This window comes from Cladophialophora bantiana, assembly GCF_000835475.1.
Source record: "Cladophialophora bantiana CBS 173.52 unplaced genomic scaffold supercont1.8, whole genome shotgun sequence".
NCBI lineage: Eukaryota > Fungi > Ascomycota > Eurotiomycetes > Chaetothyriales > Herpotrichiellaceae > Cladophialophora > Cladophialophora bantiana.
This window is the reverse complement of record NW_015971582.1, coordinates 884,668-907,637: the sequence shown is the minus strand read 5'-3', so window position 1 is coordinate 907,637 and position 22,970 is coordinate 884,668. Positions and strand designations below refer to the sequence as shown.

General features: G+C 52.1%; 10 protein-coding genes across 10 annotated transcripts; 5 read left to right on the top strand and 5 right to left on the bottom strand.

Moving 5' to 3' along the window:
• Positions 1–1,050: 1,050 nt before the first annotated feature.
• Positions 1,051–1,364, top strand: Z519_05980 (uncharacterized protein; the record flags this gene model as incomplete). Its single annotated transcript, XM_016763720.1, has 2 exons — positions 1,051–1,230; positions 1,347–1,364. 2 exons carry the CDS (start codon positions 1,051–1,053, stop codon positions 1,362–1,364), a joined length of 198 nt encoding a protein of 65 aa, XP_016620044.1.
• Positions 1,365–2,208: 844 nt separating this feature from the next.
• Z519_05979 (uncharacterized protein) lies at positions 2,209–4,535 on the bottom strand (the record flags this gene model as incomplete). Its single annotated transcript, XM_016763719.1, has 6 exons — positions 2,209–2,790; positions 2,880–3,013; positions 3,074–3,154; positions 3,231–3,290; positions 3,344–4,064; positions 4,119–4,535. The coding sequence occupies 6 exons, from the start codon at positions 4,533–4,535 to the stop codon at positions 2,209–2,211; spliced, it is 1,995 nt and encodes a 664-aa protein (XP_016620043.1).
• Positions 4,536–5,339: 804 nt separating this feature from the next.
• On the bottom strand, positions 5,340–6,716 carry Z519_05978 (uncharacterized protein; the record flags this gene model as incomplete). Its single annotated transcript, XM_016763718.1, has 2 exons — positions 5,340–6,038; positions 6,138–6,716. 2 exons carry the CDS (start codon positions 6,714–6,716, stop codon positions 5,340–5,342), a joined length of 1,278 nt encoding a protein of 425 aa, XP_016620042.1.
• Positions 6,717–7,534: 818 nt separating this feature from the next.
• Positions 7,535–10,112, bottom strand: Z519_05977 (translation elongation factor Tu; the record flags this gene model as incomplete). Its single annotated transcript, XM_016763717.1, has 4 exons — positions 7,535–8,742; positions 8,792–8,968; positions 9,022–9,807; positions 9,860–10,112. The coding sequence occupies 4 exons, from the start codon at positions 10,110–10,112 to the stop codon at positions 7,535–7,537; spliced, it is 2,424 nt and encodes an 807-aa protein (XP_016620041.1).
• An 847-nt stretch (positions 10,113–10,959) lies between these two features.
• Z519_05976 (uncharacterized protein) lies at positions 10,960–11,415 on the bottom strand (the record flags this gene model as incomplete). The annotated part of the gene is made up of 1 exon (XM_016763716.1): positions 10,960–11,415. One exon carries the CDS (start codon positions 11,413–11,415, stop codon positions 10,960–10,962), a length of 456 nt encoding a protein of 151 aa, XP_016620040.1.
• A 2,969-nt stretch (positions 11,416–14,384) lies between these two features.
• On the top strand, positions 14,385–16,343 carry Z519_05975 (uncharacterized protein; the record flags this gene model as incomplete). Its single annotated transcript, XM_016763715.1, has 1 exon — positions 14,385–16,343. One exon carries the CDS (start codon positions 14,385–14,387, stop codon positions 16,341–16,343), a length of 1,959 nt encoding a protein of 652 aa, XP_016620039.1.
• A 443-nt stretch (positions 16,344–16,786) lies between these two features.
• Positions 16,787–17,766, top strand: Z519_05974 (uncharacterized protein; the record flags this gene model as incomplete). Its single annotated transcript, XM_016763714.1, has 2 exons — positions 16,787–16,981; positions 17,122–17,766. The coding sequence occupies 2 exons, from the start codon at positions 16,787–16,789 to the stop codon at positions 17,764–17,766; spliced, it is 840 nt and encodes a 279-aa protein (XP_016620038.1).
• A 227-nt stretch (positions 17,767–17,993) lies between these two features.
• On the bottom strand, positions 17,994–18,839 carry Z519_05973 (uncharacterized protein; the record flags this gene model as incomplete). The annotated part of the gene is made up of 1 exon (XM_016763713.1): positions 17,994–18,839. The coding sequence occupies one exon, from the start codon at positions 18,837–18,839 to the stop codon at positions 17,994–17,996; it is 846 nt and encodes a 281-aa protein (XP_016620037.1).
• A 932-nt stretch (positions 18,840–19,771) lies between these two features.
• On the top strand, positions 19,772–21,896 carry Z519_05972 (chaperone DnaK; the record flags this gene model as incomplete). The annotated part of the gene is made up of 2 exons (XM_016763712.1): positions 19,772–20,139; positions 20,201–21,896. 2 exons carry the CDS (start codon positions 19,772–19,774, stop codon positions 21,894–21,896), a joined length of 2,064 nt encoding a protein of 687 aa, XP_016620036.1.
• A 537-nt stretch (positions 21,897–22,433) lies between these two features.
• On the top strand, positions 22,434–22,838 carry Z519_05971 (uncharacterized protein; the record flags this gene model as incomplete). Its single annotated transcript, XM_016763711.1, has 1 exon — positions 22,434–22,838. The coding sequence occupies one exon, from the start codon at positions 22,434–22,436 to the stop codon at positions 22,836–22,838; it is 405 nt and encodes a 134-aa protein (XP_016620035.1).
• Between the last annotated feature and the right edge of the window lie 132 nt (positions 22,839–22,970).

Below are 22,970 nucleotides of genomic sequence, written 5' to 3'. Positions count from 1 at the left end.
TCGGTTTGCAGAAGCAAACATTCAACAGGGGATGGAGGACAATTTGACCTGCCATGAAGCAACACCATCCGCGATCCGAATCATGCCACACTTCTGGAGAGCGAACAGGGAATTCTGAATAATCGACTCGGCAGAGGCGACGGAAACCGGGGTCCCTGCAAGAATGGCTTCAAGAAGTTCTCGAGGTACTCGGTTTGTCGGACATAGAAGCGTCAGTAGAACTGCTCCAAAGCTCGGCGATTCCATGTTGATGGTGTTGCAAACCTTTTCACGAATTTTGAAATCAAGAAAGGCTGGCGACTGGGCTTCCAAAGCTATGTCGTCGAGCTGTGGCCAGTCACCTTCGAGAAGGGTGTCATAGAACCGTACCAAATTCCTGTCGCCAGATCGAAGATATGAGGCTAGGAGACGAATAGCCAGAGGATTACATTGGAAGTGAGACAGGATCAGCTCCAGGTATTGCCGTTGGGGGTCAAGATAGGGGTGGCTTCAACTCTCAGCTCGTCCCACAAAACGCGTTTCCCAAGTTCGTTCACGGGACCGGCGGATGTAATAATAATGCATGTAGATGGGCCACCACGACATATTTTCTCAACAATGCCGACCAAGGCCTCGACTTCCTCAGGTCGATACGGCCCTCTCAACTCACTCAGCAACAAGGGCATGGCTGCAGCCCTGAAGGGTTCGCTGCAGGCGTTTCTCAACAGGAGGCGCTGGGAGAATTTCTGCTTGACGCCGAAGAAATCCGGACCCTCAGCCTGGAGAACCAAAGTAAAGCAGTCCAGAAGCTGCTTTCAAACGAGTGTACCAGAAGCGCAGTTCTAGAACGGCTGAAGAGGGGTCGCAGTTGGTACATGGTCGTCAGCATCAAGACATGTCGCGGAGGCGATGTGCACACAGGACAAGGCGCTGCCAATAGAGTGCAGTTTGAAGCAAAGGTTCCCGCAGGAAAGATAGCTGCACCACTCGGTCCTGGGGCCGGGTCTGCGATATCACAGCTAGAACCAAAGATCATAGCGTGGAATGACGTGAGTTGGAGCGCCGTTCAGAATGGGCATCTCGACGCAGAGACAAGCTCTGCCATCGAGTGCCGCGTGCTGGATCGAAGAAGATACTGGAGAAAGCGTGGATGTGAAAGACGAAGATGGGTTTGGGCAGTTCTTGGAAGATCGCGGCGTCGAGATGGTCGGCATCGATGTTGGGTTAGAGTTGCCGCTGGCACAGATTGACGTTTGAGAGGCCTCTCACACGACGAGATTTGAAGACCCAAGTAGACCCAAGCCTCTTGTTGTTTAGGGATGATATGAGTGCCTGATACTGTAGCAATGATACTGACACCTTCACAGCCGATCTTGGGAGTTTAGAAGCTGCATATGCCACCCTCCTGTTATGTCAGGATGTAATATTCCCGGATCCTAGAGATCTTCTAACCTAAGAACTTACTTCCCTACCCTTTTCGGGGTTGGCGTCATGCTTGGTCTGACCTCCCACTCACTTCGAAACAAGCAATCACTGTTCTAATAGCACAAAATACACGACACATCCTAGGTGGTAATGTACCTCAGGAGGGCCCGACGGCGGCCAAGTGGCTGCTATACCGGTCAATTTGATGGCTGTCTCTGTCAGACTATTGTAATGGGAGAAGTTGGAAGTGGTGGATAGCGTTATGATTGGCTGGGGCGTCGACCCTAGACTATGGTTCTTCTTATATAGTTCTGGGGAACTATCTTTCATACAAGAGACAATCAACTAAGTTACCAATAGAGAGGACTTCCCCTAGTTAAGTGTGCGCGTTGGGAAGAGACTATACCCACCGCCGTACGAGTTGATGCCCATGGCTAGTAGCCTCGCCCCAGTTCACTATGTATCTCGGTCATTAGATCTATCCCACAAAAAGGAGCCTCCGCCTTCGCTCGATACATAGACCTTGCCAATGCTGGCTGAGATGATGACAGGTACCAACTAACGATAACAGATGGAGATATGATGACCTCAATTGTTCTAGAGCACTAGGCCTCATTGGAACTGTTTGGATTCTTTCTACGGCCAAACGCAAGGCGCAGGACCACCAATTTGAAATATGCAGTATAGAAACGCTGAAAGGAAGAATGGCTGCCACCACTCCATCCTATCCCACCGCCGACAGAATCCAAATGAGGACAATAATAAATATCGAGAGTGGCTCATTTCCGCTTCCCTGCCCCGCCGCTAAAACTGTTTCCTATGCGCCCTCTTCTCCTGGTGTCTTTGTAACTGCCTCTCCACTTCGACTTCCAGCGCGACCAAGTCCTTGCCTCCGAACCCCTTTCCCACATTATCACGCTTCTTCTCAAGCGCTCTGATCTTCTTGCGTCCCGCCACGGGCGCAGAGCTGTTCATCACCTGCGCAATCAAGTACCCATTAATCGTATTGCCTGAGTTCTCCAGCGCGTAGAGCGGACATTTGCCGTCGTCCGCCGAGCAGTGCACGGTCGGCGGGCAGCAGATTCCAACCGAGTTAGGGCAGGTCTGGCACAGGGGGTTGCCAACAGTGGAGTTGCTAGCGGGGAGAACAGTGGAATTAGTGGAAGACGATGAAGAAGAGATCATGTTGAAGTTTGGTCTGGAGAAGGACGTCACGTTGGAGCCACTGGCAAGGCGCAGGATGTCGTTTGTGCCCATGGTGGACTCTGGGCAGTGGGAGAGATATACGCTGACGGTCCTGATCGGTCTGGACGTCGGAGTCGGAGTGGTGGATGGCGTGATCACTACGGGTGACCCTGATGTTGCGACGAAGGTGCCGGAGCCGGTCTGCAAGAAGGGGGGGAGCCTCTGAGTTAGTCGTGGGTTTCTCTGTAAAATGCCCTGTAATGGGGGAAATCGCATAGTATGATACGCACCAAGGTTCCGCAACCACTGAAATTACCATTGCCGCTGACCGTGCCCGAGGTGACAAACGAGATATGTCCACCTCCGTAGACTGGCCAAACTGTCCCGGTGCCAGTCAGTGTACCGGTGCCAGAGCCCGAACCACCTATGCCATGTCAGCGATTACATACTATTAGCGACCAATAAAATGGAGGGAATCACGCACAGCCAGTAATCTCAGCAGACCCTGTGAACGTTCCATTCGTAGCAATGATAGTGCCGCAGCCAGAGATATTGCTCGCTGAGCCTGTATCGTGAGGGTTAGAACTTCGTTGTGAAGGAACAATGAGAGCCTGCTAAAGAATCGAACTTCAAAACCGTACCACTTGCAGTTCCCGAGGTGACTATCGGCGTGCCTCCTAGGTATATTGTGCCTGTGCCCACTGCAATAAAGTCAGTCGTATGCCTGATTGATGGAGGGATTCGAAGCACGTACTGACGATGCCACTTCCTGAAGCTTGCCCGCAGCCTATGATGGTATTTGGCACTGTTGTTGTAATGCGCGAAACCGAAGTCGAAGTCAATGATGCGCTTGACGCGGTGCCGGTGATTACGGTCAATGTAGACAGTGAAGAGGATGTTCCCCTTCTGACGGTTGAAGCGACGGTACCGGAGTTTGTGATCGTTATAGTCGTGCTTGAGACGACAATGATCGACAAGCTGGTGGTGCTGGTAGCGGGGCTTGACGTTGGAGAGGTATATGGCTGACTGGACAATAGAGAAGAGCTTGCCATGCTTGTAGTTGCTGTCACAGCTGAAGTCGAAGTGGAAGTAGTCGTGATGACTACTGTGGTTCCGCTGATGACAGTTACTGTTCTCCTTGTAGATGTTAGCGAACTACCACTGTTAAGTATGGGGCCTTGAGACTGAGAAGAAGATCCACCGGAGTTGCTTGCTGTGGTCAGGGAAAATCTGGATGTTGTAGTTGCGAAGCTGAACGCCGTTGTAGTAGAGGAGGTTGTCGGCCGAAAGACTCCAGTCGAGGCCATGAAAGATGTGCTAGTGGTGCTCAATGTGCTGTTGATTCGACATGATGCAGGGATCGTGAAACAACAAGGCAGGCCAGAGGAGGACGAAGTACTCGGTTGGAACACGCCACTGTAATTTGTATCGTAGCAGTATGCACCTGTCGTCGATGGGGGAAAATCAAAGACGCCCTGGAGAATCCTGTCAGTCTCGGCAACATGGGATATGACCTTGGACAGACTCACATGATATGTAATGGTCGTGCAAGACAAAGTAGAAGAAGCTGTGCTGGAACCACTATAGCTTACAGTTCCACCTCCACAAGGAGTGCATGTTGCAATGGGCGGATCGCTCGCAAACACTCCGCGCTTGTCGAAAATACCCCTTCCTTGCCGTGTCTTGCTGAAGTAATGGTGATAATGGAGGCTGTACATGGTTTGGTGGCTTCCATTTCCCGCGATCGTGACTGAAGGGGCAACGGCCGTGATCATCGAGGGAAGAACCTCATAGCGAAGATCATAGTCGCCAGGCAACTGGTTCGGTCTCGGAGTAGGTTGGTAAATGGGTTCAATAGGAAGAGTCAAGGATCCGAAATCAACATAACCGTATGTAATATGAAATAGAACACCAGCAAACAGGACAAAAGAGTGAAACGGAGACATCGTGAAAGGTGCCCACAGCTAACGACAGCGGCAAGACAACGACAGACACGGTGAGGTTTGAAGATTGAGCCTGCGGATGGAATTCATTCCTATCATCCCTAGAGCCGCGTTGTGATGCGCACAGACCGCTAGGAAATGGAATGGAATGTTGGCCACTGGAGGCGAGAGGCTGCCCTACCTCACTCTCGATCATTTGTTGTGGTCTTGCTGGTGTCTCGAGCACGGCGAAACCCTGATGGCCCCATTGTCATCAACCTGTGCACAAAGGTTCATATGGATGGCTTGTGAGCTGTAAACCACCGTTGACAGACACCAAGGTCAATGTCAAGAAGAATCTGTTATGGTTATCTCATCCAAATTGTAGTAGAACTGACGCCGCTTTAAAATAGAGCTTTTAGATGGGACATGCCTCGAGACCCGTTGAGGTTCCTAAAAAGCAGGACTTGGACGGAGAATCAAAAAACAAAGCCCAATTGTTGGGAGAGTCGAAAGGAGAGCCTGGCCGGTTTGACAGCTCAGGCAGCGCTTACGACAGTGTAGTAGCCGTACACCACATCGCACAAGCAGTAAGCCACAGGGTCGATACTAAGCCATCCAAGCAAATTGTGTCAACCCATTCCTTCCAGGAAAATTCTGATGCGAGGATTTGTTGTAGACTCTGGGATGATGAAAAGTTGTTTTCCCCTCCCTCGAGCAGGAAAAAAATGTCAACATTAATGGAAAAGTCAAAGTTCTAGTGCTGCTAGCTGAGTATCACCCTTTCGTTTCTCCTAGATGTAGGAGCTGAGACAAAGGCAGTCATGCTCAGTCATCCAATTCCTCGTCGATTTCAACCCAGCATTCCTTGAAATGCTTTAAACCCGTCTGTGTTGGGCCAGCGGCAGAAACCGTGACCGTCACACTGACTGTCACCGTTTCAGGAGATCCAGGAGAAGAACTACCCCCGCTTGCGCTGCTGGAAGAATGTGGCGCAACTGGAACGGAACCAGTGCTACTTGTTGAGGCTGGCTTCACGACCGTCGCCAGAGTCGTCCACGATGGTGAAACAGAGGAGCTTGTAGTAGGAGGGGTTATAGAAATTGCTCCAGAGCTTGAGGTGCCGGCAGCGCTGGTCGTCCAGGATTGCACATGGGTTTCTGCAGGTGCAGTGGCGGAGATGAAGACCGAATGGGACGAAGTCGTAGAGGAAGATGCTGGTCCCTCCGGTGTAGACGGAGCGCCTTCAAAGATGTCATCCTGCGGACCTGGCGTAAACCCGTTGCGTGCGTTGTATGCTGGCGTTTGTGAGCCAGTTGTCACGACGTTGTTTCCAGTCAACTGGTTCCACACAATCATTTGCTTTGCCCCTTTGACGCATTTGGAAGGGTCTGTGTCGCACATCACGGGTGCTTGAGCTTTTCCCAGGGGAGCTGTGGACGTGGCACCTGTTACCATGCATTTGAAGCCTTGCATGTAGATATTGGGCTGACCACATCCCCTTGGCACCCAGAGCCAGGCACAAGTCTGGAAACATTGTTAGCCTATGGCGCCATGCCGATGGAGTCTCATGGACAAAGAAGCTTCGAGATTCGAAGAGGTCTCGCAAAGATAAGGAGGACTTACGCATCCACCTTCGGGGCAGGCGGGCATTGCCGCTGGGACCTGGTAGGTTGCCGCCCGTTTCCAGGGTGTGTGTTCTAACACTGTAAACACAACCAAGTCCTCCAACGAGATGGCACCAAGGTCGCTTTCATATGCAATAGCAAAGGCAGTCCCTTGAGCCATGCTCTGGTTCTGCACGTGCATGTAACCACTGTCTTGGATGCAGCCCTCGCCAACACCTCCACCGTTCCAATCCTCTGGGTGAGTGCCGCCATCCGGCCACTCAGAAACTTTTGAGCCCCCGTAGGATAGGTTTGAAAATGCTTGGTTATTCGCAAGGTCGACGTCGAAAGAGCCACCGGCGGGTAATTCGAGAAAGACGCCAGGAGGTGGCGGGACAGAATCACAACCTCGATCGTGTTGGAACCACCATTGGTCCTGGGTAAGGTTGTACAATGGTGCCACAGGAGCATTGGAGTTGAAATTCGGGTTGGAAGGGTCAGTACCGTTCTCGCAGTACATTCCCTTGGCAAAAGCGGCAATATGGGCTTGGGCCACTCCAGCCAGGCTCAAGCCTGCAAGGATTAATGCTGCAGCCATGCCGTTGAAAGTTGTTCGGGTTCGGAAAGTTGGACGAATGATTTGAGACAGTATCTGTAGCAGAAGCAGATCTCAACGGCTTCGGCTATCGAAACGCAGATTCGAAGCCTGGAGGAACGAATGACTGAATAGATCTGAAACGAATGGACGTGCGCACTGCGCAGCTGAGAGAACGAAAGGACTCTTCGAGTGCCTGTAACAAGAATAAAGAAATGCTTGTAGAAAACAGAATACCCGTGCAAAGACAGCGGGAAGGTCCATTTTATACTGAACGAGGTACAGTCCTCCATTCCCCTGAGATAGACATGGTTCATCGGGATAGATGTGGCAAGGGGAAATGAAGGATGGAATAATAAGCTGCGCACAAGCACGCCGATGTCTCAGGCAGCCAGAACCCCAGTGCCTACGGAGTACGGAGCACACGTGAATGAACTGGCAAGTCTCGTTCAGCCTTTGCTTCACCCATGCGAGTGTTCCCAAGCGAATGACGAGGCTGAAGGGAGCGGGGCCAAGGATGTCGACCCCCCCCGTGAATCTCATTATTCCGTTTCAGATTTGCGCTAGACCGGCAGTTTCGGGATATTGTCCCAGGCGCCACCGATTTCGGCCCCAACCGTGACAGAACAGGAATGGACGAGCATGTCGACTCCGGGTGACGGATTTCTCTCTTCTTTAGACCTTGCGGACCAAAGATGCTTGGCCTGATCCTCCGTTTTGAATGAGATCCTCAGGAGTCGCAGTTGATTTCACGCAATGGCGACGTCGTATCCCGGGGAAGTCTTGGCAGGCGGTTTGCACGGGTGAATCATCGAGAAGGCCTACTCGATTAGGCCAGCTCCGACAGTTTCTCCATTCGCTCTGAGCACAATCCTTGAAGGCGGCTCCAAGGGCACAGCTTGGTCTAGCTGGACAATGACTCGCACAACACTTCCTGGTTGGACAATTTTAGGCTTCTTCTTCACTACTGTGCCTGATGATTTGTCTAGAACGCCAACGAGCTGACTGATTCGACCCGGCACATGCAAACGCCCTTTGTGCACGTCGACGTTCATGGGTGTTAGGTGATCGAATGCAAGTATCTTCGCTTTGAATTCGGCGATGTTCTGAATCGGCGATAGGGGGCTGCAGAGCACATCTCCTGACTTCAGGTGAATGGGGTCGATGTCGGTCAAATTGAGGACCACATTTTGTCCCGCCACTGCCCAGTCTTGGGATTCCTCATCGACCTGCAAGCTCCGAATTTGCGCCTCTTCGCCACTAGGCATGATGACCACTTGCTCGCCGACCTGAATGGTGCCCGCATCCAATCGCCCCGATACAGACAGGGGATTCTGCACACCACCTCGGAAAACGTCGTTGATATTCATTCGCAAAGGTTTATCCAGCGCGTGCGTTGATGGTTCCGCCTTGTCTAGCTCCTCAACCAATGTCGGGCCGGTATACCAGGACGACCTTGGATCCGAGGCTCTGGTCAGAATGTTCTGACCTCCAAGGCCAGAACAAGGAACAAATGTCACGTTCTTTGACTGGAAACCCGCACTGCTCAGGAACGCGGCCATCTGTTGACGAATTTCATTGAAGCGCTCTTGGGACCATTCCGCAACATCCATCTTGTTCACAGCCACTATTATTCTCTGGACGCCAATGGACCTCACCAGGAGAGCATGTTCTTTCGTCTGTCCTTTCAAGCCAGATTCGAAGTTTCCCGTTGAAGCGTCGATGACAAGGACTGCGAAATCCGCCTGACTGGCTCCTGCAATCATATTCGGCACAAAGTCCCGATGGCCAGGGGCATCCAGGATGGTGAAGCTCGTCTTGTCTGTCTCGAACTTGTTGGTGGCTATGTCGATAGTTACGCCTCTGGCCCTTTCTTCCGAGCCTTGATCTAACACCCACGCGAATGCAAATGAACCTTTGCCGATACGTTCCGCTTCTTGTCGGTATTTGTCCAGAGTTCTTTGATCGACAGCTTTCAAGTCAAAAAGCAGCCTACCCATAAGGGTGCTCTTGCCTGCATCGACATGGCCTGTGGGAATTAGTGCAATCTTGGAATCCGCCGAATGGGGACAGCCCACCGATGACTACAAAGTTTGCCGCATTCTTTCGTTTCATTTTCTTGTACTCTGCGAGCACGTCAATGATTTTGCTCTTGATTTTAGGAGCCTCCTGGATGGACAGGTCGTGGATGCCACCGGTCAAACTTGATTTTGCCCGGGTTGTATCCCTCGCTTTGGCTGTGGCCGATCCCGCGGCTACATGACGACTGGGTTAGCTCATTTCCATATCAATCAACCTTGTCCCCGACCTTTTGCATTCTGTGCCTTGGTCACAATATCGTCTGGGCTAGGCTCTGTAAAGTTGAAAGATTTAGCATTTGCTCTAATTGAGAAGAAGTCGGTTGATGATAGGAGACAAGTGTCAGCGTCGCGGCTAGTCATGATGCTGGCAAACGGGGAGGGATGCCCCCGAAGAAGCTGATCAACCACAAGTGAGCCGTCCGACGCCCTTTCAGCCGCTATCTGCTTGCTTTCAATTTGCATGTTCAGGTCACTACTGTGATTGCGCTCTTGTGACTGGGACCGTGGCTCTGCTGCCAGAGAGTCTGACGCAGCAGCTGGTCCAGACTTTGCTCTCGATGGCTGGCTAATCCGGAGTTTGTTCAAGCTAGACAGGTAATCCTGCTGAGATCCATCGTTGGCTGTAGTTTGAGCATCCGATTTCTCACTTTCTTTCTGCCTTCGCTTAGCAGCAAGAACAGCTAGTTTGGACACTTTGCCGGTGTTTGAAGCACCACCCAAAAGACGCAAACGGGGATACAGTGGTGTGATGATGATCTCTGATTTTCGGTGTTCAGGAATCCGCAGCCACGGGCTATCCTTGAAGAAGTCCGCGGGAGAAAAGGGGCTCGAGCAAGGGGCGGAGGTGGTGGGATCTTGATGCTCATCAGCACCGTTTTTGAACCGGCTCGGTCCCGAGCTATCATGACCACCACGACGCGAAGACGATGCAGATGAGGAATCTACAAGAACAAGCTTACTCTTTGAGCCATGTGCCTCCTTCTTTGTGGCAATGGGAGCAGGCTTCTGTTTGTCTAACGCGGTGAGTGTCCAAACAAGATCAAAGAGAATGCAGAATTTCCATACTTTTCAGATAGGTGACGGATTTCCCAATGTCATAGTAATAATGCCAAAGCGCCTCTTGGATCTCATTTTCTGTAGCAGGAAATGCCGGTCCTAAAGCTGCGCGGACTTTGATGGTTCCTTGCCGCAATAGCTCCTTGTCTTCTGCAGAAAGTTCGTTGTCACCACCATCATCTCCATAGTCGTCATCATAGTCCTCGTAATCATCGTAATCGTCTTCATCAAGCGCCAGAGACTTAACTCGACGATTGGACATGATGTCACTTGACGAAAAAGGACGAAGTTGTTATCAAGACTGAACACGAGGACCGTCGTGGCGGCGTGGGCTTGAAATTGGGGAGGGACCCGCCAAGTCGCTTGGTGAATGGGAATGTGCGGCTTTTGTTTCAAGGCGCGGGGCGGAGTTCCGATGGAGTCGTTGCGAGAGTTCGACATGCGGGTGCTTCAACGAATGTCCCGTCAGGCGGTTTTATCTTTCAGTATTGTTGACTGCCAAAAGCAAAAGATGAGGAAAGAAAATGCTTCAAGCGGCAGGCCGTTGTAAATCGTCGCATGTGTAGGGAGAGGAAAGTGACTTGGGAAAAACAGGCGACTGCGAGATGTGAGATGGGGCAGGCAAAGATGGGCCATCTCCAACACGGGCCAGTCACTCCTGCCGCTTTAAACATTCGTACCTAAGCAAGTTTGAAGCTTCATAAAAGGCTAAGCTGTGACTAGAATGGGTAAGCAAGCAAGATCTTAGGAAGGCTTAGGGCTAACTCCCGCTCGTATTGAATGTCCATTACCTGGTGTGAGCAAGCATGTATGTAGCTGCAAGCTTTCTCCGCGATACTGATAAGTATGAAAGGCACATAAGATGAGGAGCCGCATTATTCCAAAATCAATGTCCAACTGCTCATAAGACCGAATTGTCCAACATTTCATCCACCAAAGATTGGGAGAAAGCGTACATGGCTTCGAGATACACACACATGCAGGGAGGATACTCTCCTTCTCAACTTTGAAAGGCATTAACTTGTCCCTCGGCCAGAGTTCGCCCTCGCAGACTTTGCCATCATTGCTAATCTTGAGTGAGACTGCACTTCCTTGCTCGTCTCCGGCATTCATGCGATCCCATTGAACAGCATTATCGTTGTGACGCACAGCATTGCCTTCCAACTGATGATGAGCGGTACGGCAAGAGAGGTCGGAGTAGGATTGGTTCCATTGGAGGGAGTAGCGCGTTTGCCGACTTCGGTGTTGCTGTCGCTGACAAGAACTGGTGTGTTTCCGTCGCAGGTATAGGTACCCACACAAGCCCCGTTGCACGGTCCCCAATGGGTTGAGAACGCCCACTCTGCGCCTGTATTCTCAAACTTGCAGACACATTTGTCGGTCTCGCCGCCATCCACGAGAGCAAGGTAGAAGTTGTACATTAATATTCCCGTGCAATCGAACTCCCTTTCATATATCTGCCAAGCGTTCTCAATCTCATTCACGCCTAGGCAGGCCCTTTGGTAAAGACCCACATGTGCTTCGTCATAGCACAGTGCTGCGCCTAGGTACGCTGGGGCAGTCATTGTCGCAGTGTGGTAGTAGTTGGTCCCCTTTTCAGAGAGAGAAAGAGAACTCGTTCGTGCTGCAACTCTGCTAGATTAATGGCAAAATTCCAGTAGAGCAAGGTATGAGAAGCCCATAAATCCGAAGTCCGAGGCTCCCCCCGAGCAAAAGGACAATGATATACCAGGCAGGGTTACGAGCTAGAATTGGGTCGAAATTCCTGTGATGCCGCATTTCCGCGTGGCTCATTGTTCATGCATCCAGATAGGTAAGTTGAGCGTCGAGCTGTGCGTCAGCATGATCAAGTCGCGACTAGTCGAATTCAGCCTCACCAGATCTCGCTCAAGCTTTTCGCGGTCGGCGCACGAGTAGAGAGACGGTAGGCGTGGCATAGTGGCTGCCGGATTCGACAAATGGAGTGCGGTGGTACAGCCAGGTGATTGGGACAGATGGTATTGAGCCGCAACAACGTGGAAGCCGCGTTGAACAAGTCGACTTTCCGCCACGAATGAGCTTGATCTTCAGCCGAGCTGCCCATTTAGGCGAAGTGTTGCCCTTCCCGGGACAGCATTTCTCGTATTCCTGCAGGGCATGAATCGGGGTTTCTCCAGGCGGGTTGCTTCGTTCGCACCCAGTGCTAGCAGCTCAAGGTCAGGCTGTGAAATATGTGTGCTTCACGTGATCTAGATCCTATCATAAAGTTGGGCGTGGTCTAGAACGAATGTCTTTCGGCGAGACTTGCAAGATCACCGATGTGGTTTCAGCTCGCTTCAGCCTGACCGAGGCCGTTCTGCAGTTTAGCAGCTTCAAATCAGTGGGCAAGCTGAGCAATCAAAATTTCTCGTCGCATCCTGCAGCCTTTCTCGCAACTGCCGGAAAGGCTCAACTTTGTCGCAAGGCAGGACTATTTGTGAAGACAATGCGGCCAAACGCCGCAAGTCTGACACAGCTTGGTCGGTCAAGGTTGACGAGTGCTCAAGCAGCAGCTTCTCCACTTCGTTATTTGACCGCTGTGGACAGATATTCACACTATTGTCGAACTTTGACATACTGGAATGCATCGGGGTCGCAAGAAAGCAGTCAAATAGAGCGGAACCCGGCCCCATTCATCCCGTTCGTCCGCCGATGTTACTCCTGCAATTGGTAATTTGATGGCCAAGTCAAGTCCGAAACTCGAGACAAGGTGAAGCCAAGAAGGCTTGACCAGAACGTGGCTGGAGTCTTCGTTTCCCACTCGAGGTCAAGAATCGAATGTTGCACCTGCTTCGTCCCCCAAGAATGCCGAGCACAAAAGCTTCATAAGCTCCTGGTTTTTTTTCGCCACGCTCCTGAATGGAGTTGCGGGGAAGACGATCCCCCGGAGACGATTTATTCGTCATAGGTATGTGAATTTCCGAGGCAACCCTTGAGCGAGATGTTCACACACAAGAAGGGTTTTCCGGCTTTCACAAATCTCATGCACGCGTTGACAATCAAGGATGCTTCGGCTTCTGGAGCTTCTTCGGTGGAAGGGTGGTGGCTCTCGAGGATTTCCACGGTCTTGAGTGGCCGTTGAGAATAAAACAGCCACGAGAGACTCCCTTTGCAAAAATCTGCCATGTGAACTCCTGATTCAGGGAATGCTTGAGCACGATCGGGTAAACAGCCAGGAGATGTTGTAGGCCCTCATAGAGCACTACATGATCTCTTCAGCGGTACTTTTATGCAGAATGTCCTCGGCCCGTGAAACGATGAGCGGAAACCTGTAATTCACGAGGACTCTGTGTCTCTGTGATATTGAAGACAAAGGGAGAATGACGTACATTTTATGTTCCATACCTGTTGCAACTAGAGTATCGATGATCTGCTGAAGTAAGTGGTCGTTGCCTCCTAGGCGCATTCTGTAGTTCGGCGTTGGCATGGAGCTTGATATGCCCCTTAGACGGTGCAATGTCCATCTGCGGGCTGCCCTCAGAGACGTCTGAACGTCTGGTCAGATCTCGAAGTTCCAAATAGTCGGATCGGCGGGTCCCGAATCGAGCGTGAGGAGGCGTTGCAAGTCTCGTTTGTAGACGGGCGGGCATTGGTCCAAGGTGTCAAAAATAATACGGGTAGCGGCAATGCCCAGAAGTGCAGAGGGCCTACATGAGAAAGGAATATGTTCTGACCTGGCCGCATCGGCCTCGGGCTGCATCACTTCATCAACAGTTGATGAAGACTGCAAATACAATGGCTCAAGCAGCGCCAGTGTGACATCCCGATGTGGATTGACAGCCCAGACGCAAAGTAGAAGTAGGCTAGGCCAGTGTCCAAGGAGCTGCTTTTCTCCTTCTGCATTCAGCATTCATCAGCTACCAAAGACCTGTAGGTCCTAGTGTTAGTATTCTAGTCATGCATGGTTGAGGGAGAGGTTTCGAGAGGACCCGAAGAATACTTCAGGGCTGCATCCCTGGATGGGCTTTTAGCAGAAATATTGCTTGGCGCCACTAGTATATTTTAGGCTAGTGAGATAATGGGCTGTGTCACCAGACACGCTTCGTCCAGCGGCACGTGGTCCGGACACCAAGTCGACGACGCTAGCTGCACCCTCCTAGGATTTCAATGAACGTGAGTGAAGAACTTCTCTCTGCCTGACTTTTGAATGCCAGCAAGGACTCAGTCCAGGGTTTCAATAATCTGTGGATTGTCCGTGGTAATTGTACGGAGTACTCGGTACTGGGTACATACGGAGCTCTCCAAGGGTGGGGTTGGCCATGACATTTATTTTGGACCGCGTGCGCTAATTGGCACATCGTCAATCCTCTACCACGCAGACCACGGCACGCGCAGGAGTTCCAAGGTGTGAACGCAGCTAAACGCAGCCGCCCACTCTTCAACAGACTTCTCTTTGGGCCTCGATTAACACATGCTCATCGGCTTGTTGAAAATCTGAGGCCAGCATCTATTCCGCGCAACATGGTTCATCTCGACATCATTTTAATGTTTCGGTAACGTGCACAGAGCTTCAGCAATGTCGACCTCCATCGTCCATGCCCCGCCTGTTGGGCTAGGTCTTTCGCCGACTAAGTCGAACCTCACACAACAAATCGAACAGAGCGAGGGCGAACGTACTCCCAGATCCTCCCGAGCATCCACCAAGGGCTCCCCAAAGCCACGATCTCTCTCAGACGCGCCCAAGCCCGTGCTCTCCCCTTCGCCTGCCTTTCGAGAACCTCTGCGACGGGTCTCCAAGGATGACTCGGCTATTACGACTCCCACAACGCCCGTTCGTCCTCCGGTTCATGCTCGAGGTCTATCCCTCCATATGCCGTCTAAAGACACCTCAGGAACAAGCACAGGTGCCACCATACCGCGGATTCCGTTATCGCCAAAACTAGATTCTTCCTATGTCTATGGTTCACCCTCGTCCATGCTCCCCAGAAGATCGCGAGGGCTGGACTATACAAGAGCGTGTACCAATCTACACCATTCTACGTTGGCAGAAGCATCTCCAGATGCCTCGCCAGTTACTGGGAGAGGAATACAAATACCACAAAGGAGAAGTCTTGGGAGTAATGTGCTTGACTCCCCGAGCAATCAATCAAATGCTTTGTGGTCGTTGACAAACGATAGAACAAACCTGTCAAGCTCCGTCAGCTCTGTTAACATGTTGGGCTCTGACTCCGATTCTGAGTCTGACACATCTTCAGATGACATGGCTATCGACCGTGAAATGGATGAAGCGATCTTGAGCACTCCGGCGGCCTCAAGACTGAACCCAGGCCCCACGCCGGCCTGGGTGAACAGCCCCGGAATGGAATGGATGAACACCCAACCGTCTCCGGCACAAGCAAGCCTTATGAGTTTCCAACCCAATCTGCTGAGTTTCAGGAGAGCCCGTACACGGAAGGGGAAAAGTCAACACAGCTCCAGCAGTGTGAGCATGCATAGCTCTAAGCCGTCACCGGGACCCTTGTCACCTGGTGTCTTGAAAAGTGTCGAGAGCGCAGGTGGCAGTTACTTTGGAACGGGCTTAACCAAACAGCAGGTCCAGTCTCGGCGTGAGAGTCTGAGTCTCGGCACAAACGATCTGCATCTTTCAGACAGTGAAGACAACAACACTGCCCAAACAAATGGGGGCCAGTCTCTTTCAGACATGGACGGTGGCGACGATCCCAGAAAGGTCATTCGCAGAGCAGTTACCCGCCGAAGCAATTTGCTCCCCAAAACAAAAGGTTTTGCTCGAATTCGTGCACAGCTATTAGAAGAAGCCGCTCCTATCGAGAGTGAAGCGCGACGCGAGGCAGAAGTCATTCGCCAAGTCCATGAGAATGAGCCGGCCGTTTCGCAACCAAAGTCGCCGATTATCCCTGGCCATCAGACCAACACCTTCTTGGCCGAGCCGATAGAGGAGTCGATCGAGGATATGGTTATGGACAACAAAAATCTGCTGCCTCCTGATAGCTTCAGTCGACAGGCCGAGAGGAATTCCGCGGGAATAGGGTTTTGGAATGGGTTCGATGGGCGCTATCGAACACCACCGCCATCTTTACAACAACGTGACAGCTCTTCCGCCATCAGTGACGATATGATAGAGACTCCAGGTTCCTCACTTGTCGATAATCCTGCCCTCAGGCATTTCAACCGATCCAGATCGAGATCGACCACTCCGTTGGCCTCTAACCCGCCTACCGCAGGAGATGTCGCCCGGCGAGTCAACAACAAGAGACGACGCGAAGAGGACTTTGATCCATCATATACCAAACGCCGAGCAGTGTCCCCCGGCATGAGTGTCCAAAGCAGCCCTATCCTGTCGCAAAGCCCTGTTCTAACAAGTGACAAATCATGGTCCAAACTGCCGTCGAAGGGATCCGGACATAGGCATGGTGATCGCAGCAATAGCGGGACCAGTCATAATGGGACAAAGAAAGTTGGGTTGCAAGGCATGACCGAGACGAACGAAGGCATCATGAGTATGAGCATCGATTAGGCTTTATTCATATCCCCTACCCACAGGTTGATTTCTATCTAGCGAGGCGTCGGGAGTGGACTGGAATGGCATGAACTGGACAGGACGGGACGTGGTTGCTTTCCATCTGGATCAGATGTATGATACCTGAGTTCAGTTGCTGTCCTACATTTTGGTTCTTGCTGCCACTCGAAGCGACGACATATCTTGCACAAACTTCGAACTCCAAAATTTGTAGCTTCTTTGGGACAACTTAATAGCCCCGCGCCAGGCTAGTGAGGCTACGCCTCGAAATGCCACCAGGCTTCCTCCCGGTGTCTGACACTCCCGAGTCTATTCCCGCTGCGGCACGAGCCTCGAAATCTGCCCCTCCACGAGGATACTAACAATATCATTGTTACGAACGTAGCGGAGAATCCTCCACAACCCTGTCCAGCCTTGCAACATCCTTCTAGTCCACCGGTATGAGCTCGACGGTAGAGATCACCTCGTCGTTTATTGAAGGCGCGCCTCCCGGCGAACTACAAGATGTGATCAAAGACATCAAGGCCCTCGCCTCGGACGACGACCCAACCCTGATTGCCAAGCTGAAGCCTGCGTTCGAGAAGTACAATGAAGAGCAGATGGTGGCTACGAAACTTCCTGGGGCAAGCGACTATGTATGGAAAAACAGCTCTATTCTGCACCTCCCCCCTCTAGACAAGGATCCGTTCAGTTCTCACGAGAAAAGAAATCTCCATTGAAACTATGGCTGTAAACGTCCCTGGAAGCTGACCACGAGCCCTGGTTTTAACTACAGGTCCTAATATCCTCCTACAACAGACTCTCCTCGGGCCAATACTATGACACGCAGTCCTCGACCTCCTTCTCCTTCGACCACACAACCTCAAAGGCCTCGGCACCGCAGTCCTACACCCACGACACAAAACACAGTGACCTCGTCTCGTCGATCCTGAAGCACCTCTCCGCACACTTTGCAGAACACTACCCTCCTACGTCCTCGCCCTCGGCATACAGCGTATGCGCCACGCCCGATGACTCGCAGGTTGCCGTGCTGATATCGTCGCTGAAAGCGTCGCCCAAGAACTTCCTCAGCGGCCGCTGGAGGACCGCGCTTCTCTACAACCCCTCGGCGAACACGCTGTCTGGCAGCATTAGGGTGAATGTGCACTACTACGAAGACGGCAATGTCGCGCTGTCAACGAAGAAAGACTTTTCAAACGTGGCCGTCGACGGCGGCAGCGGTGGTGATGGTGTCGTGAGGAAAATTGCCGCCATCGAGAAACAATACCAGGAAGAGGTGAATAGGACGATCGTGGGCATGAATGAGACGAGCTTCAAGGCCTTAAGGCGGCAGTTGCCCGTCACGAGGCAGAAGGTCGAGTGGGAGAAGATTAGGGGTTATGGGCTTGGTGGAGATCTGAGGGGAGAGGGTAAGCGGTAGACGGTCGAAAAGCGTTGGTCGGTGATAAGTCTCTGGATGGCCTCGGGGCAGGCTGGGGACGTACATGGACGGGGCTCGGCAGGGGTTGTTCTACATTTGCATACGAGAAGGTCTCCAATACTTGTCAACGGCTGAGAAGCGGATTGATTCCTGGACCAGAAGCTCTGGAGCGAAGGAAAAAGCCATGGACCGTTCATTTCAGCATGTCCCTCCCTTCTCCACATTGTCTATGGCAATCCTCTTCCCAATCTCGTGGCCTTCGCGACCTCGCTCTGCGTGGTGTCCTCTGCATACCTCCGGTAGGCATCAACATACTGGCCCCTCTCACTCAAAGTGTCCAACACGCTCTCCCTTCCTCCCACTGCTTTTGCCCACTTCCTCCATCTCTGCCACACCTCTTCATCGTCACCTCCCTTTCCTTCCTCGGGTACACCTGCTCCGCCTTTGTACACGTCAAAAAGAAACATCCTGCACAGCCAAGGCGCGAGCACAATGTCTACAAGACTAAATCGCTCACCCAAAAAGTATGGTCCCTGGGGGTCGCATTCTTTAACAAAGGTCTTGATGTGGGTGAGGAATTCTGCCCTTGCTTCTTCCAGACTGTATGGTTTGGAGTCGGAATGTTGCATGAAGCGGTAGAAGGCGGGGACAATCCTGGTCGAGATGTGGTCGATCCAAATGCGGCATTTCGCGCGCAAGTAGGCGTCTTCTCTCGGCAGCAGATTAGGGCCGTTCTTGGGGGGGTCGTTATATACTTCGTCTAGGTACTCGCAGATCACGAGACTCTCGTACAGGGGCTTTTGCTGCTTGCCATCCTTGTCGAGGGGGACGGCGAGCGTTGGGACCAATCCTCGAGGGTTGAGTTTGAGGAATTCGGGGTCTTTGCGGTATGGGTTGATCTCAAAATACTGATGCGCGATGTTCTTCTCGTGCAGGGTGATCCAGCTGCGCTGGACGAACGGGCAGAACCAGCCGCCGTAGAGAATCAATGGGTTTGGGGACGAGTGTACATCTGCGAAGCGCGCAGCTCGGCCCGATGTATGGGGGTGCAGCGAGGTGTCTACAGAGCCCATGGCGCGGCGGGAGACGGCGAAGGGTCTGGGTGGGAATTGAGATGGAAGGCGAAGGAAAGAAGGAAGACAGCGACTGTTGTAGGGGAGTGATCGAACCAGAATGAAGACGAAACTCATGCCATGGACGGAGTAATATGGATAAGAGAAACACATCGTCGCTCAAAACATGAATGTGGTAATACGCAAGCTATGCGATGATGATGCGGGGATGGCGTAGTAAAGAATGACGTACCGAGTACCCTGTACATACAGTATGCTACTGGTGCTTGGTAATGCTTCTAACAGGGGCCGCCTTTGGTGCTCCTTTCATTTGGTCCAGCGCGGGTAGGTATTCGAACATATAGCGAGTTGATGCGTCTTGTCACTCTTGGTCATAGCAGATGGGGTGTATGGAAGCAGACTAAAGAGACAGCCTTCTCGGAATAGGACTTGCACTCGTGCGCACTTGTACATGTGGATTTCGTCCTGAGTCATGGTGGCTGGCCCTGGTGGCTCTCTCTGTTTGGCTCTGTACTTGTAGGAGACCAAATGCAAATTTAGATTGTCTTTTTGGGAATGGAAGGTGGTGGCACTTTTTGGATCTGCAAAGAAGAGAATAGAGGCCAGGCTGGCATCGATTCAGGGGCCAAAACAGCGTGTTCAAACGCCTAGTGCGCCTAGTGCGCCTAGTGAGCCTAGTGAGCATGGTGAGCCGCCTCCTTAGCCCTTTGACCGCCAAGGCTGGGGGCACCAGGGGGGCCAAGCGCCCATTGTGTCGGCGGCGAACAAAGTACCGCCCCGCCAGTCAAGATCGTGGAAAAGGACAGCGTATCGATAACTGCGTCCCTGGATAAATATTTCCCTCCACCACCCTCTTCGATCTTCCTCCCAATCACCAACACATCACTCTTTTCCTTACCTCTCCTTTCTCCTCCTCCCTCCTCACTGACAAGATGGCGTCCGGTAACGTCCAGCGTCGGCCTCACAGATCCTCTTCCGCTGCTCTGCAGTGGACAACTCTATTCTACCTCCTCCTCATCTTTGTCTGTCCCTTGGCCTTGATCGGGAGAGTGAATGCTCAGGATCAAACGCCCCTAAATGACTCAGACACTAACTATGGCACCGTCATCGGTATCGATCTGGGCACAACATACTCCTGCGTCGGTGTGATGCAGAATGGAAAAGTCGAGATCATTGTGAACGACCAGGGAAATCGAATAACACCTTCATACGTGGCATTTACCGACGAAGAGCGGTTAGTAGGAGACGCAGCAAAGAATCAATATGCTTCGAATCCTACCAGGACAATCTTTGATATCAAGTGAGCATCTTCTGGCCTCTTCCATTGTACCTGCGCTTTACTGACATGCCCCTCCCTCCAGACGTTTAATCGGTCGCAAATTTGACGACAAGGATGTTCAGCGAGATCTGAAACATTTCCCCTTCAAAGTCGCCAGCAAAGATGGCAAGCCTGTGGTCAATGTCGAAGTTATGGGCAAACCGAAGACCTTCACCCCTGAAGAGATCTCCGCCATGGTTCTTGGTAAGATGAAGGAAGTCGCGGAGGCATACCTTGGCAAGAAAGTCACCCACGCAGTTGTCACCGTCCCAGCATATTTCAATGACGCCCAGCGACAAGCCACCAAGGATGCTGGCACAATTGCCGGTTTGACTGTTCTGCGTGTTGTCAACGAGCCTACTGCCGCAGCTATCGCCTACGGTCTCGATAAGAAGGGCAAAGAGAGTCAAATCATTGTTTACGATCTTGGTGGTGGGACTTTTGATGTTTCCCTTCTTTCGATTGAAGATGGCGTCTTCGAGGTTTTGGCTACCGCTGGTGACACTCATCTTGGTGGCGAAGACTTCGACCAGCGAGTGATCGACTATTTTGTGAAGAAATTCAACAAGGAGAACGATGTCGATGTTCGCAAGGACCTCAAGACTATGGGTAAGCTGAAGCGCGAAGTCGAGCGAGCTAAGCGAACTCTCTCTTCTCAAATGTCGACTCGAATTGAAATCGAAGCTTTCCACAATGGAAAGGACTTCTCTGAGACCTTGACCCGAGCCAAGTTCGAGGAATTGAATATGGACCTGTTCAAGAAGACGCTCAAGCCGGTCGAACAAGTTTTGAAAGACGCCAAGGTCAAGAAATCCGAGATTGATGACATTGTCCTCATTGGTGGTTCTACCCGTATCCCCAAGGTTCAGTCAATGATCGAAGAATTCTTTGGTGGCAAGAAGGCAAGCAAGGGTATCAACCCGGACGAAGCTGTTGCATATGGCGCAGCCGTTCAGGGTGGTGTCCTTTCCGGCGAGACCGGCACCGAAGACCTCATTCTCATGGATGTCAATCCTCTTACTCTTGGCATCGAAACTACCGGTGGAGTCATGACCAAACTCATTCCCCGAAACACTCTCGTCCCGACCAAGAAATCTCAAATCTTCAGTACGGCAGCCGACAACCAGCCCGTGGTGTTGATTCAAGTTTTCGAAGGCGAACGAGCAATGACAAAGGACAACAACCTCCTAGGCAAATTTGAACTCACTGGTATTCCTCCGGCTCCTCGTGGTGTCCCTCAGATCGAAGTGTCCTTCGAACTCGACGCAAACGGTATTCTCAAGGTCTCAGCTGGCGACAAAGGCACTGGTAAGTCAGAGTCGATTACCATCACGAATGACAAGGGACGCCTCACCCAGGACGAAATCGACCGAATGGTCGCAGAGGCCGAGGAGTTTGCTGAGGCGGATCGCGCCATCAAGGACAAAATCGACGCCCGCAACAAGTTGGAGAACTATGCCTCGTCGTTAAAGAACCAAGTCAATGACGAGGATGGGCTCGGTGGCAAGATCGACGACGAAGATAAAGAGACTCTTCTGGACGCAATCAAGGAGACGCAAGACTGGCTCAGTGATAACGCTGATTCCGCGGACAAGGACGATTTTGACGAGCAATTCGAGAAGCTCTCTCAAGTCGCATATCCTATTAGCAGCAAGTTATACGCAGGAGCTGGTGGTGCAGGTGGCATGCCAGACTACGGAGATGATGATGACGAGCCAGCGGGACACGATGAGCTGTGAGAGCGGGACGTCATATCTCGTCTGTGGGTTGGAATGATTTTTGTACCAGCGTTATGAATTGAGGACTTGATTACAAGCATCTAGACGTGCTCGGCCTACGGAAGAACAGGTCGGACATGCAAAAGGGCGTTGGTCTTCTCCCTTTTTCTTTGTATCACGGAAGGCAGAGTTGTGAAAACTAGATACCACAAGAAACCGCATTGAAAAACGTTCACACAAGCACATTTTCCCCCTCGTGCTCAAGGGAGCTAACTTGGTCGTGACTTCGTAACTTCTTGACGTGCCGTGAAGCCTTCCAGGCCCTTGCCGTTGCGTTTGCGTTTTGCCTACTTTCACAACCTCGTCCTATTTCCAATGTCTACACTTCAGGTCCACGTTCAACAGGCAACGGTCCAAACCTTACGACTGGGACGCCGACCATCGAGAGCAGCGTGCCGAGCATTTCGACATCATTGCCCATTTCCGAGTTCGCGCAATCACCGACCGAAGACGATTTCATCGCCAGCGAGGTCTGTGTTTGGACGCTCTCTGCAAACCATGTCCAGCCATACAGGAGCTACTAGCACCACCACCGCCGCCACCACCAGCAGCACAGATGACAAGACGATCTACAAGCTGACCTTCTACGTACCGCCCGCGAACACACAGGCGTGCCTTTCGGCGCTGTGGGCGACGGGGGCCGGGACGTGGCCGAACGACGACGGCGGGCCCGCGCTGTACACCGACACGGCGTTCATCAGCCGTGGGACGGGCCAGTTCAAGCCCTCGGCCGCGGCGAACCCGCACATCGGCGCGCCCGGGCAGGTCGAGTACGTCGAGGAGGATCGCGTCGAGATGGTGGTCGTGGGCACCCAGACGTGCAGGACGGCCGTGCAGGTGTTGAGAAAGGCGCATCCGTACGAGGTCGTCGCGCTGTTCGTGGCCAGGTGTGAGGATTTTTGACCCAGACGGAGAAGGAAAGGGGGACCGGCACGGTCAGGGGAGAGATGGATGGATGGACTGGGATAATGGAGCGATGCTTCGTATGTGTTCTCAAAGGCGTCGCAGAACAAACCAGCATCTTTATCACAGGAC